This window comes from Harpegnathos saltator, unplaced genomic scaffold (genome assembly GCF_003227715.2).
Source record: "Harpegnathos saltator strain DR-91 unplaced genomic scaffold, Hsal_v8.6 scaffold213, whole genome shotgun sequence".
Taxonomy (NCBI): Eukaryota; Metazoa; Arthropoda; class Insecta; order Hymenoptera; family Formicidae; genus Harpegnathos; species Harpegnathos saltator.
The window spans coordinates 1,101,815-1,115,347 of NW_020229999.1; the positions used below are offsets into that span (position 1 = coordinate 1,101,815).

General features: G+C 50.6%; 1 protein-coding gene across 1 annotated transcript; it reads left to right on the forward strand.

Moving 5' to 3' along the window:
- Positions 1-3,162: 3,162 nt before the first annotated feature.
- Positions 3,163-12,936, forward strand: LOC112588418 (uncharacterized). Its single transcript, XM_025298284.1, has 12 exons — positions 3,163-3,670; positions 3,765-4,019; positions 4,531-4,870; positions 5,577-5,819; positions 6,277-6,551; positions 7,573-7,715; positions 7,843-9,216; positions 9,535-9,642; positions 9,740-9,927; positions 9,959-10,178; positions 10,428-10,662; positions 11,449-12,936. Exons 1-12 carry the CDS (start codon positions 3,163-3,165, stop codon positions 12,774-12,776), a joined length of 5,217 nt encoding a protein of 1,738 aa, XP_025154069.1. The 3' UTR covers positions 12,777-12,936.
- Positions 12,937-13,533: the final 597 nt, after the last annotated feature.

Sequence of the window (13,533 nt, forward strand, 5' to 3'; positions counted from 1 at the left end):
TACGCGGCAAGAGGGGCTTCGATCGGAATTATGAAATGATGCGGACGCCGTGGCAGAAGAAGTACGGCGGGGAGGGTGCTCGCGACGTCCCTCGAAGAGTCTATCTGGACAATGACATGACGTTTAGGAGAGACACCGCTGGCGTTGATTTCGACGCGCTTGATCGACCGCGCGGCACGTAAGCGCGAAATCGAACCGCTCGCAACTCCGAGCGTAACGCATCTCCTTGGGATTTTGCCTGCCGCTTCGTACGGTCCTTTTTGCAAATCAATAAAACGACCCTCCCGCGTTGAACGTAGACGATTAAATCCCGTTCCTTCCAGTTGCAGAGGAACACTCGATGATAATTAGAGAATTACAAGGACAATTAATGAGTTTAATCAGTCGGGCGAGACACGCGCGTGTTTCTGTCCTTTTTTCTTTCTCCTCCCTCCTCACTCCATCCCTGAAACGTAGATCGAATAGAGCCGTCTACGGAGAAGGAGCGCCGGCCGAGCAGCCGCTGAAAGATTGGGTCGGAAAGAAGGATCTCCGTTTCTCGGGCGACTGGCCGAATTCTAATGAGGATCCCGAGGTCACCAACGGCGAGGACGCATGGCTTCGCAATGACGCGCCCGCTCGCGCGAATCTCGCCGATTCCGGTATCTCCGAAACAATCCCGATGTCGAGCTCGTTAGCCCGATTAGCGCGAATAGCGCGCAAAAGCGATGATCTCGCAGATTCGCAGGACGACGGGGAGAAATCGTCGCAGGGCGGCATCGGCGCGCGGCGTGGTCAAGCTGAGGTCGCGTCGCCGACACGCGAGGACAAGTTCGCGGCTTTGCGCGAGTCTCCGGCTGCGATCAGACGCGAGAAGCCCGGAAACACGGCGGCGTCGTCGTTGGAGTCTCTGAGGGAGACAGTGCTGGAGCTGAAGAACAGTCTGACAATGAGCGAACGGAACGGCAACATAATCTTCCCGAGAAGTGGTATAATTGCCATTAGAACGATAATCAACCTGATATCTTATTGACACATTGCGGAGCACGTACATGATGCTGAAATTTCCTTCGGTGGTGAAACATGCAACTGATGAATACGTCAGTAAAATGTCTTCAGTTGACGTTCATTCAAAGTATTACCCTTCGTGGGAACGTAGGGAACAAGTAGGATCTCGAGAAGTAGCGCGTTTCATCGGCTTAAAAACGTGACTCTGACCATCTGGTTGCCAAAGACGTCGACTCACGTCTCCAGTCCGCAATTTTAGCGTCAACCCTTAACCCTTTAACGCCTACTGATAACTATAGTTACCAGAAACGCATTTAAGAATCCATAACTTAGTCAGAAAAGGAGATATTTTCGTTTTCTTTGCACCACTTTTGCAAAGGTGTATTCTTCTTCTAAAAAAATGATATATAGATTGTATGTAGATTCGGTTTAGTCTGTTTTTGGCGCAGTTTTAATGATAACATGGGCGGCCAGTTCACTTTGACAACAAGAAACTGAAGATGACCGAAGACATCGGGAAGTGAGTACAACAAGCACATGCCTGTTAAGGAAAACAGTAAAAGACGTTGTCAATTGTGCAGCTCGAAAGGGAAGCAAAGCAGGACAAAAATAATTTGCGAAACCTGTAAAATTCCCCTCTGCATCTCTGCGATGCTTTATGCAATTCCATTCCGGGTAGATAAAGATCAAGTTCTGAATATGAGTTTTATGTTTCGAGAAATTTTTCCAACCATTGGGTATGATATAAAATTATTAAAACTAAAAAAAAGGAATGTAATCGATCAGACGTATTTTTCGCTTCTGGGAGTAGTTTCTGCTTGGAAAGGCAGTTTTTCGTAGATATAAAATTCTGATATTTTTGTCTAGTCATCACTACTTATAGTCTCAGTTCAAACAAACTCAAATTTTATTCTTAAAACACTTGTAAAAAAGTCGGGCGTTAAAGGGTTAAAGGCTACCATCAAATACCAGCCCAAGTTAACTTTTCTCGCTATTGTTTGTAGCAAAGTATATGCGAGGATCGATCTCTTATCATAATGCTGTCACTCTCCTGATAATGTAAATAGATAGCTGTAAAATTGTCCGTGTGGTTACGTTTCTCAATAGAATTAAAAATTCGCGCGGGGTGAAATCTCATTCACGGTAGCCTTCGGGTTAACATCCCCACGATGAGCATTGGCACTTGATCCTCCAGAGAAGTCCGACTGGTGGGAGGACCCGAGGCCGGCACTCGGAATGTTCGACCTTGAGCGATTACGCGATCTCGACGAGTATCCGGAAACAATATTGCGAATGAAGAGAGCCGGAGACAAGAACGACTCGCCGCCGAGAGTGGACCTCACGGGGAGATCGCGCGACCGTGGCAAGCGCAGCAGCAGAAGCTCCAGCGGCTGCTCGAGCAACGAGACGAGCGCGTCCACTCGTCTTGAGGCCGCAATCCGGTCAATCCTGACGATGAAGCAATACTCAAGGAACACGTCGGAAAACGCGATCGCAGCTCAGACGACGGCGGCGAACGCGAGCTCGCTCGCTCGGCGAATCGCCCGGCGAGGCGAGGAACCCGAAGCAACCCCGGCGACCGGCGAATCCACGACGACGGGTCGCGCAGGATCGCTCAGTCTCGCGAGCAGCTTAGCCCGCTGGAACGCATCCGCGAATTGCCCAAGTACAAAGTCCACGCGTCTGCTGACGATCGACAACGCCGGGGAGGAGAGACCCGAAGTCGCGGCGCGACAAGTATCGCGACTCGCCGCGGCCGAGGGGCCAGCGGAGGACGCGGGGGAGGTTCTTCCCCGGGGAAATATGTCGCGGTGCTTGGGCTTTCCGACGACAAATGAATCGCGCGCCGATGCCGTCGTCGTCGAAACAAGCGCGCTCGTTGGGTCGGGCGAGCGCGGGGCGGCCGGGGGGGCTGGAAGGGGAAGGCGCGAGCCGATATCCGCTGTGATCAAGGTCTTCGTCAACGGCTCCGAGCCTCAAGGGCGTCCGTATCAAAAGCGGGAGGCGGACGAGCCGGTAAGATTGTCTCGGCGAACGGGGGAGGACCCGGAGCGCGCTTCTTCTCTTTTCTCCGCGGAGGAGACGAGGAGAACGAGCGACGCCGACGAGCCGGGGGATGCGAAAGCGACGGGCTCGTCGAGCGACCCGTCGTCGGCTGATCTCGTCGGAGTGGCGATGGCGAAGCCGGAAGTCGCGAACACACGCGACGCCAACTTGGCCCGGTCGGTTCCGGGCAAGGACTCGCGGCGGCAACAGATGGCTGCGTCCTTGGCCGCGTCGGACGGCCGAGAGAATGAGTCGAATGGAAATTCGGATATCGATAAAGTCGATATTCCCGCCGCGTCAGGCGGGAACGAGACTGTCGCGAATTACAGGCTCGGTGGTCATTCACAGCGGAAGTTGCTGTGGATCCCCGTGGACCAGGATCGTCAGCGAGGTGAAGCGGTTACAGGCGATCCTCGCGACGATCGATCCGACGATCACGCTCGTCGCAAACGATCGACGTACTCGTTGGAAAATGTCGAGTCTGACGACGAGGTAGCCGAGGACGCCGAGAGCAGCAAGGCGGCGGCGGCGGCGGCAAGCCCCGACGAGAAGCAAGACGATAGCGAAGAATACCTGAATCAGAACGCGGAAGAGTTCGCGGCCGATTCTAATGACAGGGAAGCGGGCGTGATGGAGGGTACAATTAGACGCTGCTGAAACTTACGCTTGCGAACTCAACGACGCGTGAGCGCGCGCGTGCGAAAGTAAAAGCGACGTATCCGCGTTTGCAGAGGGCGAAGGGGAGGACCGAGCGTCGGCCGGTCGGAGGATCGATCCTGTGAAGGCTAAAGTCGACATGTTGATCAAGCGGAGGCTCGACAAGAAGGGCGGCGATTACAGGCGGCGATTACAGAAGCGCACCGCTTTGGATACGATCGAGTATTACGATTACGATGGCGACGAAGAGCAAGAGACGCGCGACGCGTTGGCGGACGAACGGGCGGACGCGGGACTTTCGCCGGACGATAAGACGAAGATAAAGCGCGGTAAGAACGCGACATCTAGCATGTTGACCGCCGCGTTGTTTGATTTCCGCAAAGCGGTATGTTTCCTTGCACCAAAGTTTCTTGCACGCTTCGTCGGCTCTTCTAGCGTCGATAATTTCCGCTGATTATTTTTCCACGCTCGACTCGAGCTCGAATCATCGAAGATGCGACGAATAAACGCGGCAAGTTTTAGTGGTTCTCTCTATTAGTTATTGTATGTACATTTAATCTATCTTAGTTGCAGTTGGTTGCGTTTTGTAGATAAATTTTACTACGTGAAACCCGTTAATATCATAGCGACAAGTGTGACAGTCAACATGTTGATAAATAGAATGAAACACAATATATGTATATATATATATATATATATATATGATAATAATCGATATAGGATAAAATAACAATATATGATAACAATATGGCAATGATAAACGATAATTACGGTGATGATAAACGATGAGAGAGGAAGGCGTAATAAAATCGTGCGCGAAATCGTTTGGCGCGTCGACAGACGGCAAAGTGCAGGTTTGTCGGCTGGGCGAATTAGGGAAGAAGAAGAACGAGAACGAGGAGGCAGTGACGAAGGAGGAGCGCGAGAAGTCGCGATTGAGGAACAAAGAGCCGAAGGAGGAGTTCATCGTCGACCTCGGCGAGCCTAAGAATAAGACCGCGGGAACTGGTCGGAAAGACGGCAAGTCGGCCGCAGATTCGTCAGAGTCGAGCCTCGAGAATCCGTTCGAAAACGAGCGAGAACGGTCGGTCGAGGAAAACGCGGGGAAGATTCGTGAGAGCCAAGACGTCGTGAATGAGAACCGTCGGGGCGAGGTGGCGGCGAGTGCGAAATCGAAATGGTAAATCGAACCGCTCAACGTCGCTGACGCGACGTCTCGGATCGTTGCTCGTTTCATTAACGCTTTGCGGACCGGAGACGTAAATCAACGTCTTTAGTTTCCGAAGCGTTGAAGACCGAGAATGCAGATTCGTGTGTTTAAAGGAACACGAGAGAGATTGCCCAATTGCGAGGCTCATTTGCATACACGTGTAATATACTGCACAGTAAAAATATGCAAATTGGATCAGCAATATGGGGCTGTCGTTATTCTCTTTCTCATATTCTTGATTTGAACCAAGGGCCGTGCAATCATTTACTTGAAAATTTTATATATCCATAAATTCTGATTAGTGATTTTTTTTTTTTACAAGAAAGAGAAAAGGATAATATTTGAACGAATGTCATAAACATATGTGACCTGGTGTATTTATTAATTACATGTTTAAATACCGTATAAAATATTATAACGTACTGTACGATCCACAATGTGTGTCAACACATTCGCTATTTGCGTTACACGCGCGCGTTTGACAGCGTTAATTCTTCTATGTTCACACGAACACAGAGCTTGTTTTACATTATTACACACAGAAAGAAACACCGCACTCTACGTGGAAGTGGTTTTCCAATTAAGTCGTAGTAGCGAATGTGTTAATTACAAACTCGAGTGCGCGGAAACGCGATGCTGTTGGTGCAAATGACCGAAAAACAGACGTCCGCGGTAGGTCAGAAGAGTCGTTTGAGAACAAAATGACATCATCGGGTGACTCAGAAGCGTCGTCAGGAGGTAGCTCTAGCGAGAAAATCACTTGGAACGATCCGTCGAAGTACGCGTCCAATGCGCGCGTAAATGTGGATCCTGATATCATCGAGAATATTTTATCGAATCTACAGCCGATCAAAATTTTGGAGCGAGATAAGCAGTCGAAAACCGCGGAGGACCTCTACGAAGATTTCGACGGCGAGCGGTACGATTGCTCTTACTTGTCTATCGAATGTTAAACATATCATCATAGAACATACTTATTCAAAGTTAAAGAACAAACGACGATATTAACTGCTTGCTCGCGCAGGATCGGACGAATATTATTTTTCCCTCAGACCGTCGCGATAGATTCAAGAGAGATTTGTCTTTTATATTTTATATCTGTTTAAAAGTTTTATATGTTCTCTCTCGGGTTAGCTTATATTTTATTTTGGGAAATATCGGGTTGCTAGATAGAGGAAAATATAAGTGAATTAAAAATAAATTGTGACTGATTTAAGATTGAAACGAAACAGATAGAATTCCGTAAAAAGTAGCGGAGGAAATCTGTCGGAAAACTGTCGGACGATATCAGATTGGCCAAACAAGAAAAATAAATTTCGCAAAAATGATCTACTCATTCTCGCGAAGTTGCCCGTGTTTAAGAGTTTTCTTCGCAGGCCGGAGGATCGTTACTATTATCGAGAGAACGATCGGACGCCGTCGAACGACGTCGAGCCTCTGTACGAGGAATTAAAGAAAGTGTACGATTGGCCGGAGGGTGAATTAAAGAGCGGACCCCGGCTCAGAGGCGATCAAAGACTGCGCTATGAATCGGATGATAAGCTTGATACGGAGCCCTCTCAATTACGGCCATTGGACGACGGATTATTCGGCTCGAATCAAAACGACGATGCACAGAGGAGACTCCACTCGGCCGATGCATCTTGGACGAGTAAATGCTGAATACACAATCATCCACGCGCGGTGCCTCCCATCCGTCTCCGTTTTCATCGAATCGACCCGCGCGATCTTTGAGCATTTTGCGCTAATCAGTATTTTCATCACAGACTTGCCTCCTCAACTTTTAATAGACTTCTCTCCCGTATCTCTTAAGGGGATTGGAGCTTTCAGATTACTGAAAAATCGTGCTTGTTTTTGACAATATTTTGCGACGAACTGAATAAATGTGCAAGAATGAAAATTTTAGATATATTTACATAACATATGAAGAGAGTAGAAAAATTTTGTTTATTAACAAATACTCATATAAATATACGTCCACTTAAAGTTTAAACGCGCTTTTCGGGAAATTTTATTCTTCAACTTTTTGCAATTTCTCCGAAACTGAGCTTCGTATCGATTTGCAATTTTAAAGCAATAATATTTGTTCATCTGGCTCTCAGATGAACCATGGACAATTACGTCAAAATATTTCATTTCGAGATATTAATTTTTTTATTGCAAAAGAATTGAAAAATTTGGATTTTTTCCTAATAATAGCTGCCATTTTGTTAATTTTGTTAGATTTTTTTTTATAATGGTTCACCGGATAATGATAAGCCTCCTCAAGATTTCTAGCTAAAATTCGCTCTGATCGAACCATCGAGAGCCGAGATATCACTGCAAAAACGACAACTTGAAAAAAAAGAGTATATTTCAGCTATATATATATCGTATATTTCGTATATATATCGTATATTTATATCGTATACGAGTATTTGTTAATAAACAAAATTTTTCTACTCTTCATATGTTGTATAAATATACCTAAGATATACCTAAAAAATACTTAAAATTTCATTCTTGCACGTTTATTCAGTTCGTCACAAAATATGATCAAAAACAAGCACAATTTTTCAGCAATCTGACTCTCCAGTCCCCTTAAGTCCTTTCTCTCTGCCGCAGCTCTTGCGATTTTCGCATGTCGCACGACGAGAAAATCACATTAATATTGCGAATTATTCGAACGACAGCCGCGGCGCCGGCGAGCAGTTATCTCACGCTCAAAGTCACGGACGACATGTTTAAAGGCGGCTTCGAGCAAAGCAGCGTCGTCCAGGAAAATTCGCCGAGCCTGCCTTCCTTCAAAGCGTGCACTCAGTCGAAGGTGTCGAAAGTACATGCGATTCTTATCAATCGAGAAACGTATCGGAACGTTTCTTTTATTTATTCGTTAGACAGACTCTTCCCCTTCGCGGGAAGTGAAAATTGCAACAACACGTCGTGAAATAATATCCGTCTAGATAACGGCAGGTGAAAGCAGCTCGCTTGCGGGTGGAAACGCGCCAGGACGACCGACGATCGACGTCGAAACTCGCAAGTCCGACGAGCGCGACGCGCTCAAGCGAGATGCGAAGAGGCAAACTGCGGCTATCAGCCCGCAGGACTTGCGCGAGTCCTTCGTGGAATCGCTGGACTGGCGCGACGACGATTTTGACGACGACGCGAGAGTCAGGTTCGGCAGGAGCCTGAAGGCCGTGGAGGAGACGCCGATTCCGAGCGGCGCGAACGAGACTGCGAATTCCGAGCCTCGCGATCCTCCGGGAGCTTCGCGCGACGATTTATCCACCTCGCAGGATCGGCGCTGCAATGCAACCGCGGGCGCGACCATCGTCCTGGACACTCGCCGTGACATCGGCGATCGCAGCATCGACAAAACGGTAGAATCGATCTCGACGAATACGATTCGCGCGGAAGATCCTGAGGCTGCCGAGCAAACAGACGCGAATCAGCCGACTCAGCGGATCAGACGTTCGGCCGCGTCGTATCGCGCGTTTGCCGACGACGCGGACGGGAGTCTGGTTGATCGGCCGCGTCTCCGGGACGTCCTGGAGGATCGTGCCGACGGCGTGTATCGCGGCTACGCGACTCCGAACTGGCACGACGACATGCTCGAGCGGTACTCGACGAGGCTTCGGAGCGTTGACTCGGGGAAGCGCGGGAAAAATGGAAAAGCTAATAACAAGAAGAAAAAAAAGAAGAAGAAGAAGAAAGAGGAGGAGGAGGAGGAGGAGGAGGAAGAGAAGAGTCAACTCTCTGCAAACATCCCGCAGAAACACGCGAAGGAAGGCGGTGGTTTGCATTCCTCTTGGAATAATCGGCGCAACGGAGAACGTCGCACGCATCGATCCGACACGTTGAAGAGCGACGATCGAGGCGATTGGAAGCCGAGGAAAAATCAGAGGAGGAAGCAGAAGGAGAACAGAGCCGAGGCGTCTCGCTCGAGTGGACGTAGCAGTAGCCAGAAGAGCAGAACGGCCGATCGGGGGCGGTCGCTTGACGCGGGGTCGACCGGGGTGTTGGGTGAAAGGGTGCTTTATGAGAACGCGGAGGATCAGAGTGTGAGTGTGCGAGGAGGGTCGAGGGAGGAATACGGGACGACCGCGCGGCGATCGCGTCTCCGCGCGGAAGTCGTCGTCGCGAGCGCCGCTCCGGATGATAAAAGGAGAAAAGAATTACGGATGATTTTTCAGACAGTGAAGCCGCTGGAGGATGACGCGCGGCGAAAGGAAATTACGCTGCTCCTCGCAGCCGACAACGTCGACGACGAGTCGCAGATGGACGTGGCGCTTCGCGGCGAGCTGGCTGGGAAAATCGTCCGGCAGATATTCGAGCAGGCGAGTAAAGGCCGGCGAGTCTTAAAGGGCGCCATCTTCGACGACGCCCACCCTCGTCGGGAGCGGACGGATTTCGCTTCCGACGTCGTTGTTCATTCGAGCGTCGGGAAATGTCAAATCGCGGAAGTAAACCAGCACGAGCTATAATAGTTCGCGTCGGTCGAGATCTCGGTCGGTGAGAAATTATCGCTTCGCGACGGACGAGAGAGAGAGAGAGAGAGAGAGAGAGAGAGTATTCTACGGGATACAAATCGTATTTAAAGCGCACGTTTCTTCCTGCCGAGGTAATCACGAAGAACGATCGCTGTGGGTGCGTAGGTTGAAAAGAACGAGCGATTGAGGAGCGTCTTCGGCCCCGGACTTGATCGTGACTTTAAAACGGAGGACGTGACGGCGGCTTATCCGCGGGGACTCGACGACGGCGGAGTAATCACCATCACATTTAGCCTGATAATTCGCGCTATTGAATCGCCAATTCGAATCTGACAATTCCGAACTAATCCCGGTAATTAATGCGATCCAGGCGAATCACACGGAGACGACGATGAAGCGAGTCATGGAGCTGCTCGGCAGACTGATTCTGAACGAAGTGCAGAGGAAGACTTGCGTCTCCTTATCCGCGGGCATGCGAGACTTTCTAGGATGGATCTTGGAAGTGGATCGAGAGGAGGAGTCGGTGGACGACGTACGTTCCGTCGTAGCGCGCGCCACGTCGCGCTTTCACCGCTCGATAAATATACAGTATTCGTACCGCGCAGGCACCACCGTTGCCGTTGGTCCGCGAGAAGGTCGTCCTGGAAGGAGATTCGGGAGCCAAATTCTTGTTCGACAGCACCTCCGACCGAGAAGCGAACATTAGCGACCTGCAGAAGAAAGCGCGAGTGTTGGAATCCCTCGTGAAGGAATACAACGCCCTGACGGCGCAAGAGAAAACGAGGGTTCAGACGGTCCACGATTACTTGGTACACGATCCGATTAAAATATCGTTTGTTCATTTAACTTTGTTAAGCAACGAGGAATACTGTCTCTTTTTTTTTTTTATACGGGATACAAATATCGGAAGAATAATTCGAGGAATCTCAGGATTGAGAGATTCTGCGAATTACTTTATGTTCAGCGTTCATCTTAACGCAGGACAAAGAGACACAGATAAACAAAAGAATAATCTTGCTCCGTCGCGGAAAATAATTCCGCGGTCGTCTGCTTTCCAGACTCGCCAATTAAATCTGCTCCTGCGGCAGATCGAAGCGCGAGAGGCCGCGGATACGAAAGCGGAGGCGCGCGCTGGAGCCGCGAGAGCTCGAACCGGGAACATTCTGCAATATCAAAACGCGATACCTAATAATGCTAATGCAAGCTACCCGATGACGACGAGGGACGCGTTCCCTTCGCCGATCGACGCGCGTAATTTTCTCCGGTTCGACAACGCCACGTTTGGAATGGCAGGTAAACTGCTAGCTGTATGATAACGCTCTTCGTAATTTCGCTCTTTGGCGAGTGCACTCGTCATTTGCAACGTCATTCGCAACGCCTTCTCTCTCTCTCTCTCTCTCTCTCTCATCAATGACGACGACGACTACGCGGTCAGTGGTGCGGCTTCGCGTCACCGGGACACGCATTTGCAGGATAAATATTAAAATTTCGGCAGGGGGCGCAGCGTGTACGGGCGCCGCGGGCGATGTTTCTTCAACTATCGGCTACGGGAAATTGGTTATCGGGAATGTGTTTTCTCTCTAAATACCGCGCCACCGTAAACTATCTCCATGCATTCGATAAAAGACCATGGCGGTTTCGGCCGAACTTTTAAACTCTGCGAGTAATTACACACATACGCGGAATATTTCATACGATCGGACACGCTCGCGCGTCGCCTGCGATGCCCGGAGCGGTCGATACGCATTTTTCCTTCTCACGCCAACGAGCTTATCGTGTTACATTCCCATTTGCCATTGCCGAGGAAATGATCGCACACCGCGTTAACGCGTCGATTTCCACTGATTAAGATGAACATCCGGATCGGAGACCGAGTACGCTTATTGTGAAAGTAAATTAATCAATAAATAATCTACGTGCTCAATCCTGAGAGTACACAAGGACGATTTTGCTGGAAAGCTTGAGCATTTAAGGCTTCAATCGTGATGCATTTTTCCAACTTGCCTGAACATTTTAAATCACTTGTGTTTTCCCAGAAATGGCTAAAATATCATTCGCCATGCGTCCCGAAATTTGCAGATCGCGTCGCGCCTCGTCGCCGAGAAACGCGCAGCCTTGACCGGACGAAGCGGCGTCACCGCTCGAGGAAGCACCAGAGCAGCGAGGATCGCGGAAAGCCGAAGCCGAAGCCGAAGCGTCGGGGACGTCGCAAGCATCGGGATCGCGCGAGCTCGTCATCCGGGTCGCGACGGAAACGCGCGAATCCGGAAAAAAACCGTCGGACCTCACTTTACTCGGGCTACGAGGCGCCGACGATTTACGACTCGCTCGACGTCCTCGACGCGGAATTGACGGGCAAGCGGAGAAAGAGGGAGCAGGAGTCGGCCCGTAGGAAAGCTGGCAGCGATGGGTCGGCCGATTTGTTGCCGATAAAGGGGAAGAATCGCCTGGAAGACGAAGTGATACTGCTCAATAAGCGCGAGGCTTGGCGGAGGGAGAACGAGGAGCAGCTGGAGGAGGTCGCGTTCGGCAAGGACATGAGGGACAACGCGAGCAGGGAGCGTGAACGGTTCGCGAAATTGACGGAAGCGGACAAACGGAGGCCGACCGACGACGAGAGTCCCAGGACGAGGCGAGAGGAACTCGCGGCTGGCGTGACGGCGAACGCGAGTCGTCCCGACGGTTCTCGCGCGACGTTCTCTTCCGAGATCGATGACGGCACGAACGAGTTGGAGAAAGTCGCGGGAAAGAGTACGAACGGGGAGAGCGATAACAGCGCGACGGGAGAGAACGATCTGAGATCGCTGGAGCGCGGCATCAATGTTTTCGCGGATAACGAAAGCGAAACTGCGGACGCGAGCGAGAAATCAAGCGCGATAAACGCGACATCCGATAACCATGTTAGGGGAGAACTCGACGCGATAAATTGCGAGGCAAAAATTGACAACGCGAGCGACAGCGGAGCTGCCACAGCGGGTCCAGCGAGCTCGACAGCGGCACGACGAGAAGTCTCGAAAATACCGAAAGAGATACACGATAACGCTGTTAAATTCAACCGAGCGGAGGACGAGCTGGACCCCGAAGTCGAGTTGAAAGATCTGAGAAAGAGAGCGGAGAGAGAGGAGAGAATCTGCGGCGTCATGCATCATGGGAACTCGACTCGCCACGGTGACGACGATGACGACGATGACGGCAACAGTGACCGCATCGGTAATAAATTAAAAAATAGATGCACGAGCCGCTTCGACAAGCTGACAGTTGACGCGGCCTCAATTCCCGGGAATAATTCGGAGTTTGTAAGATCAAGAAGCGATCAACGGTCGACCGATGTTGTCGACTGGAAGCTAACGCCGATAACGAGGCGACGGGGGTGTAAACGTCGGCGTTCGTTGATGCGAGAGAATTAATTCAACCGATGGGGTTAATTCAACCGATCTTTCTCTCCCGCGCGGTTAATCGACACGGCGCAATGTGACGCGTCGAGGGGAGGGAGATAAAATACGGTGCGAAGCAACGTCGACGAGTGTAATTCGGGTGAAAAAGATTTCTCTCTCTCTCTCTCTCTCTTTTTGTCCATCTCAGAACGAACGAGAGAAAGAGCGTTACGCGGCGCGGCACTCTCTCTACGCACGCGCGCGCGCGCGCGCGCGCGTGATAATTGTCGACGAGCGTCTGAATAATTTCATCAGATAAATCGCTCGTCGATGCGCGTTATCGTAATTGACACATTCGCCCTATCTGCGTGCCAGACAAGCCTGTGAAACCTCGTAAATCGTCCTAGCTCGCCGGGATGAACTCGGTGTCGTCGCGTGTTTGCGCACACGCAACCACGTCCGCGCTAATCCATCCGCGCGCGAAGACCACCGCTCTGCGCCTGCAGTTAATGGCGTTGCCTTGCTGATAATAATTAGATTAACAGATCGCGTCGAAAGTTAAGGGATTGCGACGTGTGCGAACGTAGCTCGCCTTGATATGTCGCGCGCCGAATTACCCTCGAAATAAAAGGCACGATCGTCAGAATTGCGAATTGGATACGTTCACGTGAGATCCGCGCGACAGTCTCTCGGCTGGGCCTTTCGTGTTCTCTCTCTCTCTCTCGCTCTCTCTCTCTCTCTCTCTCTCTCTCTCTCTCTCTCTCTCTCTCTCTCGCTCTCTTTCCGTCTC

What these genes read in the sequence shown, in the direction of transcription:
- LOC112588418 (XM_025298284.1), top strand. Translation starts at nt 3,163, where the DNA reads ATGGCGAAGCCGGAAGTCGCGAACACACGCGACGCCAACTTGGCCCGG. An exon ending in GGCCGATGCATCTTGGACGA is followed by an intron (nt 6,552 to 7,572) that starts GTAAATGCTGAA and finishes TTCGAACGACAG; the next exon opens with CCGCGGCGCCGGCGAGCAGT. An exon ending in GGGGACTCGACGACGGCGGA is followed by an intron (nt 9,643 to 9,739) that starts GTAATCACCATC and finishes AATGCGATCCAG; the next exon opens with GCGAATCACACGGAGACGAC.